The sequence below is a fragment of the Pygoscelis adeliae genome, unplaced genomic scaffold, assembly GCF_000699105.1.
Source record: "Pygoscelis adeliae isolate BGI_AS28 unplaced genomic scaffold, ASM69910v1 Scaffold5, whole genome shotgun sequence".
Lineage (NCBI taxonomy): Eukaryota > Metazoa > Chordata > Aves > Sphenisciformes > Spheniscidae > Pygoscelis > Pygoscelis adeliae.
Window position 1 is genome coordinate 932756 of NW_008824753.1, and position 14759 is coordinate 947514.

At 49.4% G+C, this 14759-nt stretch overlaps 1 protein-coding gene across 1 annotated transcript in view; it reads left to right on the top strand.

Annotated features, from left to right (window-relative positions):
- The window catches only part of SLC25A22 (solute carrier family 25 (mitochondrial carrier: glutamate), member 22), a 29431-nt gene extending 19169 nt beyond the window's left edge, over nucleotides 1-10262 (top strand). The window contains exons 5-9 of the mRNA XM_009323429.1: nucleotides 4585-4703; nucleotides 6680-6851; nucleotides 7659-7813; nucleotides 8682-8757; nucleotides 9628-10262. Coding sequence (XP_009321704.1) covers nucleotides 4585-4703; nucleotides 6680-6851; nucleotides 7659-7813; nucleotides 8682-8757; nucleotides 9628-9781 — 676 coding nt within the window. The 3' untranslated portion in view covers nucleotides 9782-10262. The remainder of the gene's footprint in view (nucleotides 1-4584; nucleotides 4704-6679; nucleotides 6852-7658; nucleotides 7814-8681; nucleotides 8758-9627) is intronic.
- Nucleotides 10263-14759: the final 4497 nt, after the last annotated feature.

Here is a 14759-nt window from a genome sequence, read left to right on the forward strand (position 1 = left end):
CTGCATGGGGTTGTTGTGGCCGAAGTGCAGGACCCGGCACTTGGCCTTGTTGAATCTCATACAGTTGGCCTCGGCCCATCGATCCTGCTGCTCTTCTCCAAGGTGTGTTATTCCCTTACCTCTCCTCTCCTCTTTAATCTTGACCTTCATTTTGCTTGCTGTTCTGGAGCAAATGCTGGCAACCTGCTGACTTAGCAGCTCAGATTCCTAGGAAGACCAGTATGGTTGCGTTAATTGTGTCTTTGCTGATGCAAGCAAATTTTCTTCCTTTCTGCTTCCCCCTGCCTTGTACCTTTGCTCAGAGAAGAGAAATAACCAACTGTAATCCTGAGACAAGCAAGGCACTTTTCCTTCTCTCCCATGCAGATGGGGAGACGGGAGCTTGTTCTCCGTTGCCTTGCCAGCTGATAGTCTCCCCAGCGCTCCTTCCTTCAGCTCCTCTTTCAGGCTCTTCTAAAATACTGGGGCCATCTCTTCTGTGGCATTTGTATAAGTAGCCATTGCATGGCCTGGTTGATCCTTGAGCTGCAGAATGCTCATAGACAGGCTGTAAAGTGAGGCTCTTGATTTAGGAAGGAGGGATGCTGCTGCTAGTCCTGCTGCTGAGCTGCTGTGTCACCTTGCACAAACTGTGCTTTGCTCGTTCTCTGGGCAGGAACCCTTGTGAGCCAAGGCAGCCTCTCTTGTAGTTATCCCCTGGATGTCCAGACACTTCTTTAATGCAGATAACCCTCATCCAACCCACTGGGACTTGTAGGTGGGGGAATCCAGCCCTCCCTCTAGAGAAAGAGCTAGTTAAGAGCTGATAATCTCACTGTGCCTATTCAGGGATGACTGGTGGGGGGGGGGGGGGGAGCGGCTCTGTTATTTAGCACACAGAGGCTCAGGGAATTACAGTGGGTTGAAGTTGTAGACATCAAAGGTCAGCCAGAAAGTAAACATGCTTTCAACTGTTAATCTAGAGGGAGCTAGAGATGGGGTGTTTAATCACAGAATACACCTATGAGAGGAGCATTGCCCTTGTGTCCATTTCAGGTACATGTCTTGGGACAAAACACAGGTTGTATCTGTGCTCAACGTGCCCAGACGTGTTGCCCTGCCCATTGTTCACTTCCATAGACATTTGTATTGGAACAAAACACTTGGGATCTCCCGCTAGGGCAAACGTGATGTAATGGGTGCAGGCACAGAGTCACCTTCCTCTTGACTTAGTCCAAACACGCAACGCAGAGCTTCTGTGGCCAGAGGTAGGTTGTACCATACCTGGAGTAATGTCTGCCAGAGCAAGATTTAATCTGGTGGCATTACTTTGAGCAGTTATTAGGGTGGATCTGTCCCACATCAGTGCTTTGTTTTGCTTGTCTGAGGCATTTTTGAGCTGGCACTAGGAGTGGGAGGGAGCTTTCTTGCATTTACATTTCCAGCTTTTCTGAAATGCAGTTGCAATAGCTTGTTGTTCCCTCTTGGAAGGTCAGGGGTTGGGTTGAAGGGACTGACTGGCAGTTTGTGTGCACGTCCCCGTGTGGCTGTGGCAGACAGGTTGCCCTCCCTTTGAAGGACAACTCCTGTGTGTTGGTCCCCTAATCCATATCAAAGATTGGGGGATTGAAACCTTTGAAATCTTTTAAACAAAGATTTTGTTTGAAAGCAGCTGACTCTCTCTGGTTTGAAACTCTTGGGGAGCTTTCTACAGTCTGTTGGGTTGACAGACCAGAGGCAGAGGTTATTTTATGAGTGAGGAAGGTGATGTCCAAGCTGGGGACAGTAACCTCTTGGGTAGCAAAAAGAAACATATGGCTTTGTATGGATGTTTCCTTAGGTCAAATATTTCCTGCCTTTGGAAATCTTGTCATCCTTATTCCAGAATGGCTGGTTTGGGTCCCTCCCCAAGCGGAGTCAACTCCTACATGGCCAAGATTTTTCAGAAACTTGAAAAAAATCCTACTCTGCTCCCATGTGACATCAATATACCAGTGCTTTCAGAGATCCTAACTTTGGACTGATGCGTTGCTCTTGAAAAGCCCTCCATAAACCTCTAGTTCCTGCTTTTTGACTTTCTTATTTTTCAGCTCTAGTTTGAAATTCTAATTTAGATTGAGCAGGAATCTTCTCCCCTTCCCATTTGATATTGTTGATTTGTCACTAATTAATTGCATGTCAGTTAAAAAGGTGGAACAACTGATTTCTGCCAGTGCAGAATTTGGAGCTATTGTGTATATGTTATATTTAACACCCTCTTGCTTTAATAAAAGATGGTTTCTGTGTTTGTAGGACCAGATCCTTGCTGGTGTTGCAGCTTTTGAAGGTAATTGAGATGTGCCAGTTTTTAAACCACTGAGGATAAGGCCTGTGGTGCCTTAAATATTTAAACCCCCTTGTCATCTAGAGATGAACCGTTTTCAAACTCCTTTTATGCACAGACTGGTGAGGTTTTGCAAAGGAAGTTTGACCCCTGTATGGCAAGTTTTTAAACCTCCTGACAAAAGATTTGCTTATCTTAGGCTATTTTTTTTCTTCGACTCCCCCCAGTTCCCAGGATATGCAAACCAGAAGCTGAAACCCCTTGTTCTAGATGCTTTTGATGTACCTGTTTGACATCTCTAAAATACACCCACGCACATAAATCCTTCGCTGGGTCACACTGGCGTAGGTCCATGGAGTTCTATCAAGCCAGGCTGGCTTTTGTTGGCTGGGATAATGGTCCACAGATGAACATGTAGGGCAAATCTTCCTGATCTTTTGAACTGGGGATCAAAGCGGTCGCGCTGGATGAAAGCCAGGAGATGTGCTCCAGGGATGCTCCAGGGCTAAAGTGGGAGATGCTCTGCTGTGCCATAGAGGAGGACTGGCAGCCAGCTCCTTTGGGTAGTTTGCTTCCTCCCATGGCTGGGCTAGAGGTTGTACAGCCTTGCTGCTGACTGTATTGAGCCGTGCAGAGACTGGCGGGGTGCTTCAGGCCACCGGAGAGGCACAAGTTGGCCACCTCCAGGCATCAGTGCCAGGGCGGACCTCTGGATTTGCACACCCTGATACCTACATACCTCCAGGAAAGCTTGCTGCACACACTTCAGCGCCCGTGTGGGTAACTCTGCAGGAGGGATTGTGTTTTGCAGCTTCTCATCTGTGGGGGGATTTGGAAAGGGGAGTGAAACGTTCCTCCCTTTAGCCTCACAGGAGAGCTCTATATTTAGTCACTGGTAATCTCCGTTGTGGCTCTGTGCCTCTAATCCCCTACTCCAATATCCTCCCTGGAGAAGATGAGAGGTGGAGAAATTGGCACGGCTGATGTGGTGGGGCAGCAGGATTACAGCGCATCTCCCCTCCCTTTCTATAGGGTTGGCATTGAAACTTCTTTGCTGGCCTGCAGTGCCACAGCTGTGCTGTGTGTGCATGCATATGAAACCCCCGGTAAGGGAGCGTGGCTTGGTTTTGCAAGGGAATAGGGCATATCATTGTGGGACTGCTTTTACCATAGTGTGGGGACTCACCTTAAGATGAGGTATTGCTGCAGGAGCAGGGCTGGGGGCAGTAAAAATAGTACTTGCATTTAAAACAGAAAAAAGAGGAGGCTGTTTCCCTCTGGCTGTGTGATTTATATATGCCTTTGTTTTGGTTTTTTTTTCCCCTTTTAGAAAAGAGCAGATCAGAGGCACTTTTTTTCTTTTAATCAAGTCGGTGTTTTCTGGTGCCAAGGCGTGAGATTTTTTTACAGGGCGAAAACTCATCAATTTCTGAAAATTGAGGCTTTCTTAGCATTTGCATCCTGAGTTCCTCTTTTTAGTCTTAGCTGGGCTGTTTCGTGGCTTTGGGACAGAGGGAGCTATGAAATGCTGCGTTTTGTTAGGCAAGAACATGTCACTGATAATCCCTGCTCTCTAGTGCAGAGGATGCACAAAGCTGCAGTGCTGGGGGTCCATCCCATCCCTCGTCCCTCAGGCAGGAGCAGTTTAGTGCAAAGGCTACTTTATCAAGTTTGGAAAGGCTGGTTAGGTGAAGAAGCTCCTAATTACAGGAGAACTGCCTCCCTGACTCTCATGTTCGCTGTTTGTTTGTTTTGCTTTTGTCATAGAACTCCAAAGCAGCAACTTGAATATTTCCCCCCCTTGCTCCTTGCCCTGTGGTCTCCATTTGTTTGTTTGTGGGGATGTTGACTGTGTTTAAAGAACTAGACTGGCAGAAGGAAAGCTACTTATCCCCCTTAACGCTCAGGTCCTCTGCTTTCTGAAGGCTGTGCCCTGACCAGGGGCAACGCTGGGCTGGAAGAGAGCTGCAGCTATCTGTCTGGGGATGGAGAGGGTTGTGTGTTCCCATCCAGGGCTGTTCTGGCTGGGCTTGTGGCTTTTTCTGAATGTTCTGTTTCTGGGGCCAAAATGGGTCTTTTCCTCCAGATCAGGTGATGCCGGCAGAGTTGTCAAGTCTGGGCTATGCCGAACTGTCAAGCCTAGCAGGTTTCCCCGTGCCCCCGGTTGCCTCTCCTGTAACCCCCAGGGTCGGAGGTGTGCCCCAAGCCCCTGCACCCAGCTGCCCTGGTGTTACTGCAGGCCACCACCACTGACTGACTCTTTCTCTCTTTTCTTTGGGCAGGAAAAAGCTGACACTGCTGAGGGAGATGCTGGCGGGTTGCGGTGCAGGTACCTGCCAGGTGATTGTCACCACTCCCATGGAGATGCTCAAAATCCAGCTGCAGGACGCAGGGCGAATTGGTATGTGGGCTTCTCTTCCCTGTGCGCTGAGCAGGCAGGGGGAAAAGGGCTGGGACTGGGTTGTCAAGGCAGAGGGGGAGGGAATGAGCAGAGAAAACCCTTTTTCTTGTGAGTGATTAAAACTTGATAGTTACTGTGTGCCTAAAAAGGGATTAGCATCCTCCAGTGCTTTTCCTGTGGTGCTTCCTCCATCTCCATGTTTTCTGGTGTCTATTCTCTCTCTTCTACCACCTGTAGCACCTCCTTAACAGCTTCGCAAGGGGAGGTGTCCTTTCCAAATGACTTGTTTCCCCTCTTACTCTCTGTTTTTTTCCTCCTGACAAAAGCAGCAGTTGTCTCAGCTGAAACAGTAAATAAAATTCTCCCGGCGTGCTGGGTTTGGGGTCAGGCTCTTGGGGCTGTGGGGAGGAGCTGGCACGCAGAGGCAGGAGGGATTGCGAGCCTTTTGGTTGAAACACTGTGGGGTGTTTCTGGTGAGAACAGAGACCAGAGTCTGGCACAGAGGATCTGGGCAAAAGAGCTGTTTGCTATGGCCTTAAATCTCTTCCAGAGGTTGGCCTCGTTCCCCAGGAGCCCTGCATGACACTGTTACATATAATATTTGTGGCCCTTCCTGGAAAATGGGCCAATTTGTCCTTTAATCTCTCCTTTGATGTGGTTATTCCTGAATAATCACAGATTTACTTTGTCTTTCCTCTCTTTGCTGTTTTTAATGCAGACCTTATCCTCTTTGTGCATATTATTTTAGAAAGTTTGAAGGAATTAAGCTATGGTTTGAGGGTTGTCGTGGTTTAACCTCAGTCAGCAACTGAGCACCACACAGCCGCTCACTCACTCCCTCCCCTCCCCCCTGGTGGGATGGGGGAGAGAATTGGAAAAGCACAAGTGAGAAAAACTCGTGGGTTGAGATAAAAACAGTTTAATAATTGAAATAAAATGATGATAATAATAATAATATGATAATAATAATAATACACAAAGCAAGTGATGCACAATGCAATTGCTCACCACCTGCCGACCGATGCCCAGCCAGTCCCCGAGCAGCGGCCCCCTCCCCCAGCTTCCCCCAGTTTATGTACTGAGCATGACGTCACATGGTATGGAATGTTTCTTTGGCCAGTTTGGCTGTGCCCCCTCCCAGCTTCTTGTGCACCTGCAGCCTTCTCAGTCGGTAGAGCATGGAAAACTAGAAAGTCCTTGGCTAGTGTAAGCACTACCTAGCAACAACTAAAACATGGGTGTGTTATCAACTTTGTTCTCATCCTAAATCCAAAACACAGCACTGTACCAGCTACTAGGAAGGAAATTAACTCTATCCCTGCCGAAACCAGGACAAGGGTTCAGACAAAATTTTCACTGCTGTGAACAGCCTGTTCTCTGCGTGGCAAGAGACCTGTGGTATGCTGGTGGCAGCCGGAGGATGTGCTCTCCATCTTCTGGCCAAAGAGCAGAAATGCATCAGTTTGAAAAGGCTGCATTTATAAATGTGGCATACCTAGTGCAGCTGAGGAACTCCCCAGGTTAGTGATTGCTTTCAAGGGAAGGAAGCAAAGAACAGAAGTGTTGAACCTCCCTCATTCATTAATATCTTTCGTTTGTCCTACCGGGGGCTTGGGAATGTAGCTGGAAGCAGGTACCATCATCTGTCTGCTCATGGCAGCTCCTTTTCTCTGCACCGTGGAGGTCGTGCGTGACAGGCTCCTCCTGCTTAGGTAAAACCAGTCAGTAGGAGAGTGCAGCGGACAGCGTTGTGGTGTGGCAGCAGCCAGCTCTGAGACTGGGACAAGCTGGGTTGCCTCAGACTGAGGGAGATGGGCAGACAGGGAGCAAAAGCTCGCAGGGCACCTGGCTGGCCTTAGTCTGCATGTTTTGGTGCACCTGGAGATCTGCCTCTTCCTCCTTGTCCCGTGGCACCGGGCAGCAAGAGACTGCTGTTGAGCATCTTGCAAACCAGTGCTCTCTCTGCTCCTCCCCAGCGGCACAGAAGAAGCTGATGGCAGCGCAGGCGCAGCTCTCCTCTTCCTCTGTGGTGGGGGCGGCAGAGCCAGCGGTGGAAACACGCACCACAGCAATGCAGATAACGAGGGAGCTGCTGCGGAGCAAAGGCATCACAGGACTCTACAAGGGCCTCGGAGCCACGCTGCTAAGGTAGGACGGTGGGGGCTCGAGCACAGGGCACCAGCGTTCCCAGTCTTGAATGTAAAGCACCAGCCATCCAGGGGATGAGACTGCAAAGGGGGTGTTGGCTTCAGGGGGTGTGGGTTTGATTTGGTTTGGTTTCCATGCACAGGTTTTGCACAATAAAGAAGTGAAGGTCAGGGAAGTGAGGGAGTCTACCTTTTATTTCTGGAAGATTTAATTCTGCTGCTTTCTGTGGAAAGTTTTTGTCTCCCCCATGGTCCACATTTTAACACTGTAGAGAAGTCCTTGTGAGCTAGCAAAGCAAAACTGTCACCTCAGTCTCCAGAGTATGAAATGGGTTCCGGCCCATGGAGCTGCTGGATACAAGGACCAGTGCCCTCTCTTCTTTACCTGGACTTTCACAGAGTGACTCTCCTCTAGCTTTAACAAAGGCAGAGCTAAAGCAGCGCCTGGTGGGATGGAGTCAGGATGCGAACCTCTTGTAATTAACAAAAGTGGACAAAACGATTGACTTCTGAATGTGCTGGGGTCTTCAGTTTGAGTCTTGAAAAATTGGGGAGGCCATTGACTCTGCAGGGCTGCATGCCTCACGTGGGCCTGTTGTCTTTTGTGCAGTCAGTTTTGCCCCTGCTGAGTTTCTGCTCCTGTCTGCGTTGCAATCACGGAGCTGGGATGTCTGTGTTGCACTTGTGGCTGTGCTGCCAATGCGTGATGCTTGCAGCCCTTTCTTTGATGCTCAGTTTGTTGGTGTCCCACTCTGACTTTTGTTCATCCTTTTTCTTCTTTCTTCCCCTTCCTCCCTCCCCATCGCAGGGATGTCCCGTTCTCCATCGTTTACTTCCCGCTGTTTGCAAACCTGAACAAGCTGGGCCAGAAAGACCCCAATGTCAAGGCTCCATTCTATGTGTCCTTCCTCTCCGGATGTGTGGCTGGCAGTACGGCTGCGGTGGCTGTCAACCCTTTGGACGGTGAGTCCCGAGTAGCCTGTGCTGGTGGCCTGGCACCAAGTGACAGGAGTCAGAGGCCCACGAATGGGCTAGGTGAGGAGGAAGGTGACTGTGCCAGCCTCTTCACAGCATGAGCGCACAGGGAGGTACAGGAGGGGAGCTCTGCTGTCTGAGCTGCCTCCAGCTCAGATGATGTTTCCTTCAGCTGAGCTGTATCTTTGGCCACAACTTACAGAGTTTTGCAGTACTTGCTAGATAAGTCAGGAAGAGGGTGTCATTCATTTCAGTCATTCTCCACAGGAATGGCTGCAAACGTGCCCCTGAAAAGGCACGTATCCATGTGGAGTGATAGTATGCACACCATTTACATGCATACGATCATGGACAGCCAGGGGGACCCTATGGCCTTTTCTCCTGCTCCACAGCATCTGCCTTAAATATCACCTCGGTTTCTCTGCTGTGAAAAACACCAGAAAGTAACTCCTCTCTCCCCAACATTGCACATGCTCCAAGGTGTGAAGAAATGTAAGAGCAGCATCGTATATTTTAGATACTTCTTCCAGAAGGAGCTGAGTATTTGAAAATCAGTTCCCACTTTGCAGAAAGATGTCTGAATTTGGAAGCATTTAAAGCTTAAGTCAGCCTTGGAAACCTTGGTCACAGTGAGGGGAGGGGGTTGGGTTTTGGGTGGCTGTATTGTTCTTTTATCCATTTGTAAAGGAATGCGTTTTCCCCTGTTTTGCTGATAAATATATGAAAATGGTCTGTGTTCTTAGTGATCTCATTTTGACTGTGTTTGAGACACTACTCTCAGGGTGGCTCTTGCCTGCTGAAGAGCGTGCTACATTCCCAGTGCTCACCACTGTCTCTCTTCTCTCTTTCTCCCCAGTGATCAAAACGCGGCTGCAGTCCTTGCAGAGAGGAGTAAACGAGGACACCTACTCAGGAATCCTGGACTGCACCAAGTAAGACTCCTCGTGAAGCAGGCCACCACATCAGATGTACGGCATCTGCTGCTGCCTGCTGCCAGGCAGTCAGTGCAGCTTCTAGACCCGACCAGCAGCTTCTCTGTTTCAGGTTCCCTCTGAACCTGTGCTTTTATCTATCTATCTATATGGATAGATATATACTGTTCATATATATAGGTATATAAAAGAGAACTTCTTCCTATTTTGAGCAAATACAGCATCTATATTTAAATGCTTCTGTCAAAACCCCAACAGTTGTAACACAGATTTTCTTTCTGCAAAGTGAGGCAATGCTCTGGCTGTCTCTCCCAAGACACCGTTGTCTGAAAATCCTTCAGCATTAAGGCTCATATCCCTCCCGGGACCACGCTGAACAGCAGCTGCAGGAGCGCTGTCTGTCTGGGCTGTCCCCAGCCGCACTCTCCTCTGACCCTTTGCTGAACTGTGGTCTGGCTGCTTCAAAACATGAAGGGAGTTTCAAAACACAAGCGCTCTGCTTCTGTATTGCTGTTGTAGCCAGAGTCTCTCACCAGCTGGCTGTGTCTGAGGCCACACTCCACCTACTGAGGGTGGAGTGGGCCCCAACTTTCGAACGGGGACATCTTGGATGCAAGCATGGGGTTGTCTTAGCTGTACATCCAGACCCAGGCAGATGCTCCTGCTCCTGGCCAGATGTAGGGATGGGGCATGTTTCTCCATGGCCATTCACAGAGCACATGGGGGATGGGTGGATGATCTGCTGTGGAGGTGGTGCCAGGCGACAGCAGTCTCTGGAGGGAGGCAGAAAGCCAGGGCATGGCCAGAGGCTGTCCTGGTGTGGTGGAAGGGTGGGATGGACACTTATATGTCTGTGCCGTCTCTCCCCAGGAAGATCTGGCAGAAGGAAGGGCCCATGGCCTTCCTGAAAGGGGCGTACTGCCGAGCCCTGGTCATTGCTCCTCTCTTCGGCATCGCACAAGTTGTCTACTTCATCGGCATTGCGGAGTTCCTGCTGGACATGCTCCCCAAGCACCAGGCCTAGCCCCGGCGCGCCTGCGTGTGCCCTCCCGCCCTCTGCCACGCCGAATTCATCCCCATGTTTGTCATCCGTGTCAATTGGTGTCAGAGCAACAGCACAAAGGGTTCGCGCGGGGACCCCGAGGGGACGTGGTCTCCAGACAAGCAAACATGGGCGGGGAGAGAGTCCCTTTTCTGTCCTGGTCTGGAACCTGTCCCCTCCTGCTCCTTCCACGGACAATACCTAATTATGCATTATTTTTTTTCTTTCCTTCTTTTTGTTTTTAAATTGTCATTTTTAAGGACGCTGGTAAGCACAGACTGGGCTTGCAGACCCAGAAGTCTCTTCCCAGCCTTGGGGAGGAAGAGGGGTGGGAAAGAAATAACCTGAACCCTTATCCACCCCAGTCCCCCTCTTTCTTCCTGGAGTTGCCAGCTATCTGAGGAGGAGCTGGAGGGGCAGCTGTGTCCCCTCAGTCCCACCTCAGCTCTGCTGGCCCTGGGTCGAGAGTGGGCACTGCACAAAGAGGGCTCATCTCATCGCCGCCGGAGGCATGGGCGGGGGGCTGCTGGATCTGGCAAATTCCTTGGCCTGCAAACTTTCACACCTCCCTTCCCCCTTTCTCGAAAATGAGTTGGACTTAGATGAACTTCTTGGAGACCAGAGGAAGGGAAAGGGGATTGTTACTATTAATTTTGTAATTATTTTTGTTTTAAAGCAAAGGGGCGTCCCTCCTAACTAGGTGTCACAGGCACATCTGGGTGAGGTGCAGAGATGAGATGTCTGCTCTGTAGGGAGCATGTCTGTGGGATCACACGAATGTCCGAAGGTGCTTCACTGCTTGGCTGCAGGCAGGGGAGGGAGAGGAACTTGGGATCAAGTCATTTTTTTTTCGGGGGGGGGTTCGATTTGTTTGTTTTTTTAATGCAGGGGTTGTGGGGAGGGAAAACCAGACAACAAGAAACCACTTACATTCCTTCAGCCTGCCTGCCCTGGGGTTATAAAGTGGTGGCCGCAGGTGTAGATAGCTGATTTTTTTTTTTCCAGCCTGGCCCCAGGTGCATGAAAGGAGGTGCCTGCTCCGCTTCTGCGGTGCCCAACCTCAGGGAGCCACACTAGAAATGCCATGCCTGTGTGCTCACCTTGCAAGGTGAAAACACAAGGTCTGATTGTGCTTTGGTGTTTGACTTCGGCATGTTTGGAGCCAGCCGGTGTTGAAGAGGCGGAGGGTTCCCGCACCCTGAGTGAGGAGCTGTTTGCGCATATGTGATTATGGGGTCAAGTCCTCCCGGATCATGAAAACTTGTCATCCCGCTCGCTTCTGGGGTGGTGATCGTTGTTGGGTGGCAGGGGGCAAATCCACACCTACAACCCACTCTGTCAAAGGGACACTGCCCCAGCTAACATCACTTGTCAGAGGACTTCCTCGTTCAGCACTCTTTTGGGCTGTGTAATTAATTCTAGTTTAAATGATCCTAAGTGCAAGATCTACCAATTCAGTGTAATCTTCTCCATTATTTATTCCATTTGGTGCAATTCACCCGACTTCGGTGTTTAAATTAAACTGGTCGAATTCACTTTTCTTTCCTCCTTCTTTTTCGTTTTGTTCTCCAGGTGCTTGCTTGGTGTTTGTGTTTCAAATGTATATTTAAATTAATTAAAAAAAAAAATCCCTGTTTTTAATGTTTAAAAGAAAACCACCTCTGTTTCAACATTCTTGGTTTAGTTTTTGCAAAACCTGTATGTGAAGGCTTTCTTCCTTGATGCATCCTTTTTCTCTTTGAAAAAGTTGTTCTGTCACTTTGCATATGTGAATAATTTTTTGGTTTTTTTCTTAATGACTTCGTTTATCTGGGAATGAATCTGTGCAAAGACAATGATAGATGTCTGTGCTGTGTGTAGTGCTGTGATGCTGCTATTGCTCTGGATTTCCCTTGGGTGGATTAAAAGAGAAAGATTCTTTTTTTTTAAGGTGCCCCATTCCTTGCTGCTTTGTGATTTACAAGAAACCTTACCCATAAAAGTAGTGGGATTTCTGCTTGCCCTTCTGCCTGCAAGGGTTGCCCCCTGAAGCTGGGTGATTTGCAGCTGCAGGGGGGTGCGTGGGGTGCAGGTTTGTGTTGTGGGGTTACGTTTGGAGGAAAACTTGGTGCAGTGAAGGATTGAGGTTCAGGGAAAGCTCTCCTTGTCCTTTTGGATGCTTTTAAAAACCTCTTTGTAAAACTGACTCTTCCTCCCGAAATCTCCAGCTCTTACTTCACCACGTTGGAGCTGGTGACCTGACTGGGGCTGATTTTTTTTTACCTGCTTGGACATGTCTCTGAGTCAGGAGGGCAGCAGGAGGTGGCAGGGGGTAGTGAGTGTGGCCCTGCAGGAGCCCCCAAGGCACGCAGGGTGCTGCTGGCCAAAAAAATAAGAGTTTAAAATGGGAGAATTCCCATCAACTTAATTAATCACCAATTAACAGAAACCTCTAAGCATCGATTGCAGTATTAAAGAATAAAAGTAGATAAATACACTTAGAGAAACGTGCCTCTGCTCCCCTCCCTGTGGGTGCCAGTCGTACCCAGGTCAGGGGACAACAGCCAGCATGGGGTCAACTCTTTGTGTGTCCTACCTCGTCCCTCTGGCATAGGGTCCTCCACTGACCCCAGGCCCTTTTCAGTCGTACCTTGTCCCATGGCTCTTGTGGCTCCAGTTTGTTTGGGTTTTGTGGTGTTTACTGCCCTTAAATATGTTTTGGTGGAGGTGCCGTATGCCCCTCTCATGGGTTCAGGTGGGTGGGTCGGTTTTGGCTGGTGAAATTTCCTGGAATGCAATAAGGAAATTTACTAAAGCCTGGGGGGAAACTTCCTACAGATCAAAAAGGAAATTTCTTGGAAATCAATAGGGGAATTGTTGGAAAGCAAAGGGAAACCATCCTAGAAAGCTACGGTAAAACATCATGGAAAACAAAGGGGAAATTTACTGCAAGACAATGTAGGAATTTCCTAGAGAGCACTAGGGGGAATTCCTCAGAAGCAAAGGAGGAAATATTCTGGAAATTTTTAGAAAGCAATGGGGAAACTTCCTAGAAGGCCTTAGGGGGGATAGCCTAGAAATCAAAGGAGAAAAACTTATAGACAGCAAGGAGGAAATTTCCTCAAATACCAGGGAAATTCCTGAAAAGCAAAAGTGACATTTCTTAAGAAAGTAGCAGTGATATTCCCTAGAGGGGAAATTTCCCAGAAAGCAAAGGAGGAATTGCTGGAAATCAGAAGGGAAATTTCCTGGACAGGAAGAATGAAATTTCTTGGGAAATAATTTCTTGCTTCCCAGGGAGCAATAGTCATGGGGAAATTTCCTAGAAAGCAATAGAAGTCCTGTAAAGCAGAGAGAAAATTCCTAGAAAGCAATGGAGGGCTCTAGAAAGCAACAGGGAAATGTCCCAGGAAGCAAGGGAGGAATTTCCTGGAAAGCAATGGGAGGGAAATATCCTGCAAAGTGACAGGGAAATTTCCTGGAAAGCAATGGAGGAACTTCCTACAAAGCGATAGGGGGATTTCTTAGAAAGGGGGAAATTTCCTGGAAAACCATGCAGGGGTTCGTAGTAAGCAGTAGGGAGAGGTTCCTGGAAAGAAGGGGAAATCTCGAAAGCAAGAAGCATAGCGGGAAAGAGGCCAAATTCCTGTGCTTCAGCCCTGATGACCACCACTCTAGTCCTTGGGTAATAAATTTGTAAAACTCCTGCAAATCTCAGGGTTTTTTGGTTTTTTTACCGCTCCTCGCAAAGCTCAAATGGGCTCAAGGAAGAGCAACGAGGGCGAGCACTTGGGTCGCATGTGACCTGCCTGAAATCATGGTTGTTTGCTAATTTTCCTCTAATTTAATGCAATAATCTACATAACCTGCACCACAACGGTCCGAGGCACAGGGTGACCATTTTCTATCATGGGCGGCTGTGCCCAGGACCCATGTTACTGGAAACCAGCTGCAGCCCTGGCTGGGCACCGCTTCCCCTTTCTGGGGTGGGGGGATGCCACCGAGCACCGGCCCCCCTGATCCCCCCCCCCCCCCCCCTCGCTTTCTGAGCCTGGCATGGCCGGCAGGGACCCCCACAGGGTTCATCCCTTTGCAAGGGTGGTGCTGGCTCTGAAACATACACACAGGGGTAATGCACGACCCCAGGGCTGATCTTCCTCCTTTTTTTCCCTTCTTTTTTTTGCATAAAACCGCGGTGCCACCATGCCGGACAGCAGTGTCAGAGAGCCCCAGATCCCGCCGAGGCAGCTGCAAGGCACAAACCACGTGCCAGCAGCTCCTGGTCCCTCTCCTGCCGTGACCAGGGGTGGTCAGGGGCACCCGCCTCTGCAGATGTTCAACCTGAGAAGCCGGGAGCTGGCGCGGTGCCGGGAGCAGTGCCAGGCCCGCGGGAGCGCCCCGGCTTTACGGGAAAAGGGAGTGCTGGGAAAGTCGGCTCCTGGACGCAGGGAGCGTGGCCAATGTCCACTACCCTCCTGGGGTTTGCTTCTATTTTTAAATTTTTTTATAGCATGCCCTTAGCGTGAAAACCAAGGCAGCCTGAAAGAAGAAGGATTAAAATAAGTATAATATAAAAGCCAGGGGATTTTCCAGCCCTGAGGCTGAGCCCTGCATGCCCGGGCTGCGCCGCTGGTGCGCCCCGGAAAGCCCCAGCAGCGGTGGGTGCAGCTTGCTTTCGGGCCGAGCCCGAGCATTTTGGGGTGTCCTCACTGCCCGCCTGCCCTTTGCTCTTTGCAAACCTGTGTTGTTTAATTTCAGGGTGCAGTTGTCCCATGCCAGCGCTTTTGGGGCTGCAACAGCCCGTGGGGAGCAATCCCAGCACAGGGTCACAGGTGTTTTGGCCCCTCCAGCTCGGGGCCTGATCCTGCCTGTTGCCCACCAAGGTCTGCATCCCATGCTGGTGCAGGGCAAGTTTTAACTCTGGATTTTTTTTTTTTTAATTATTATTATTATTATTATTATTATTATTATTATTAATTTG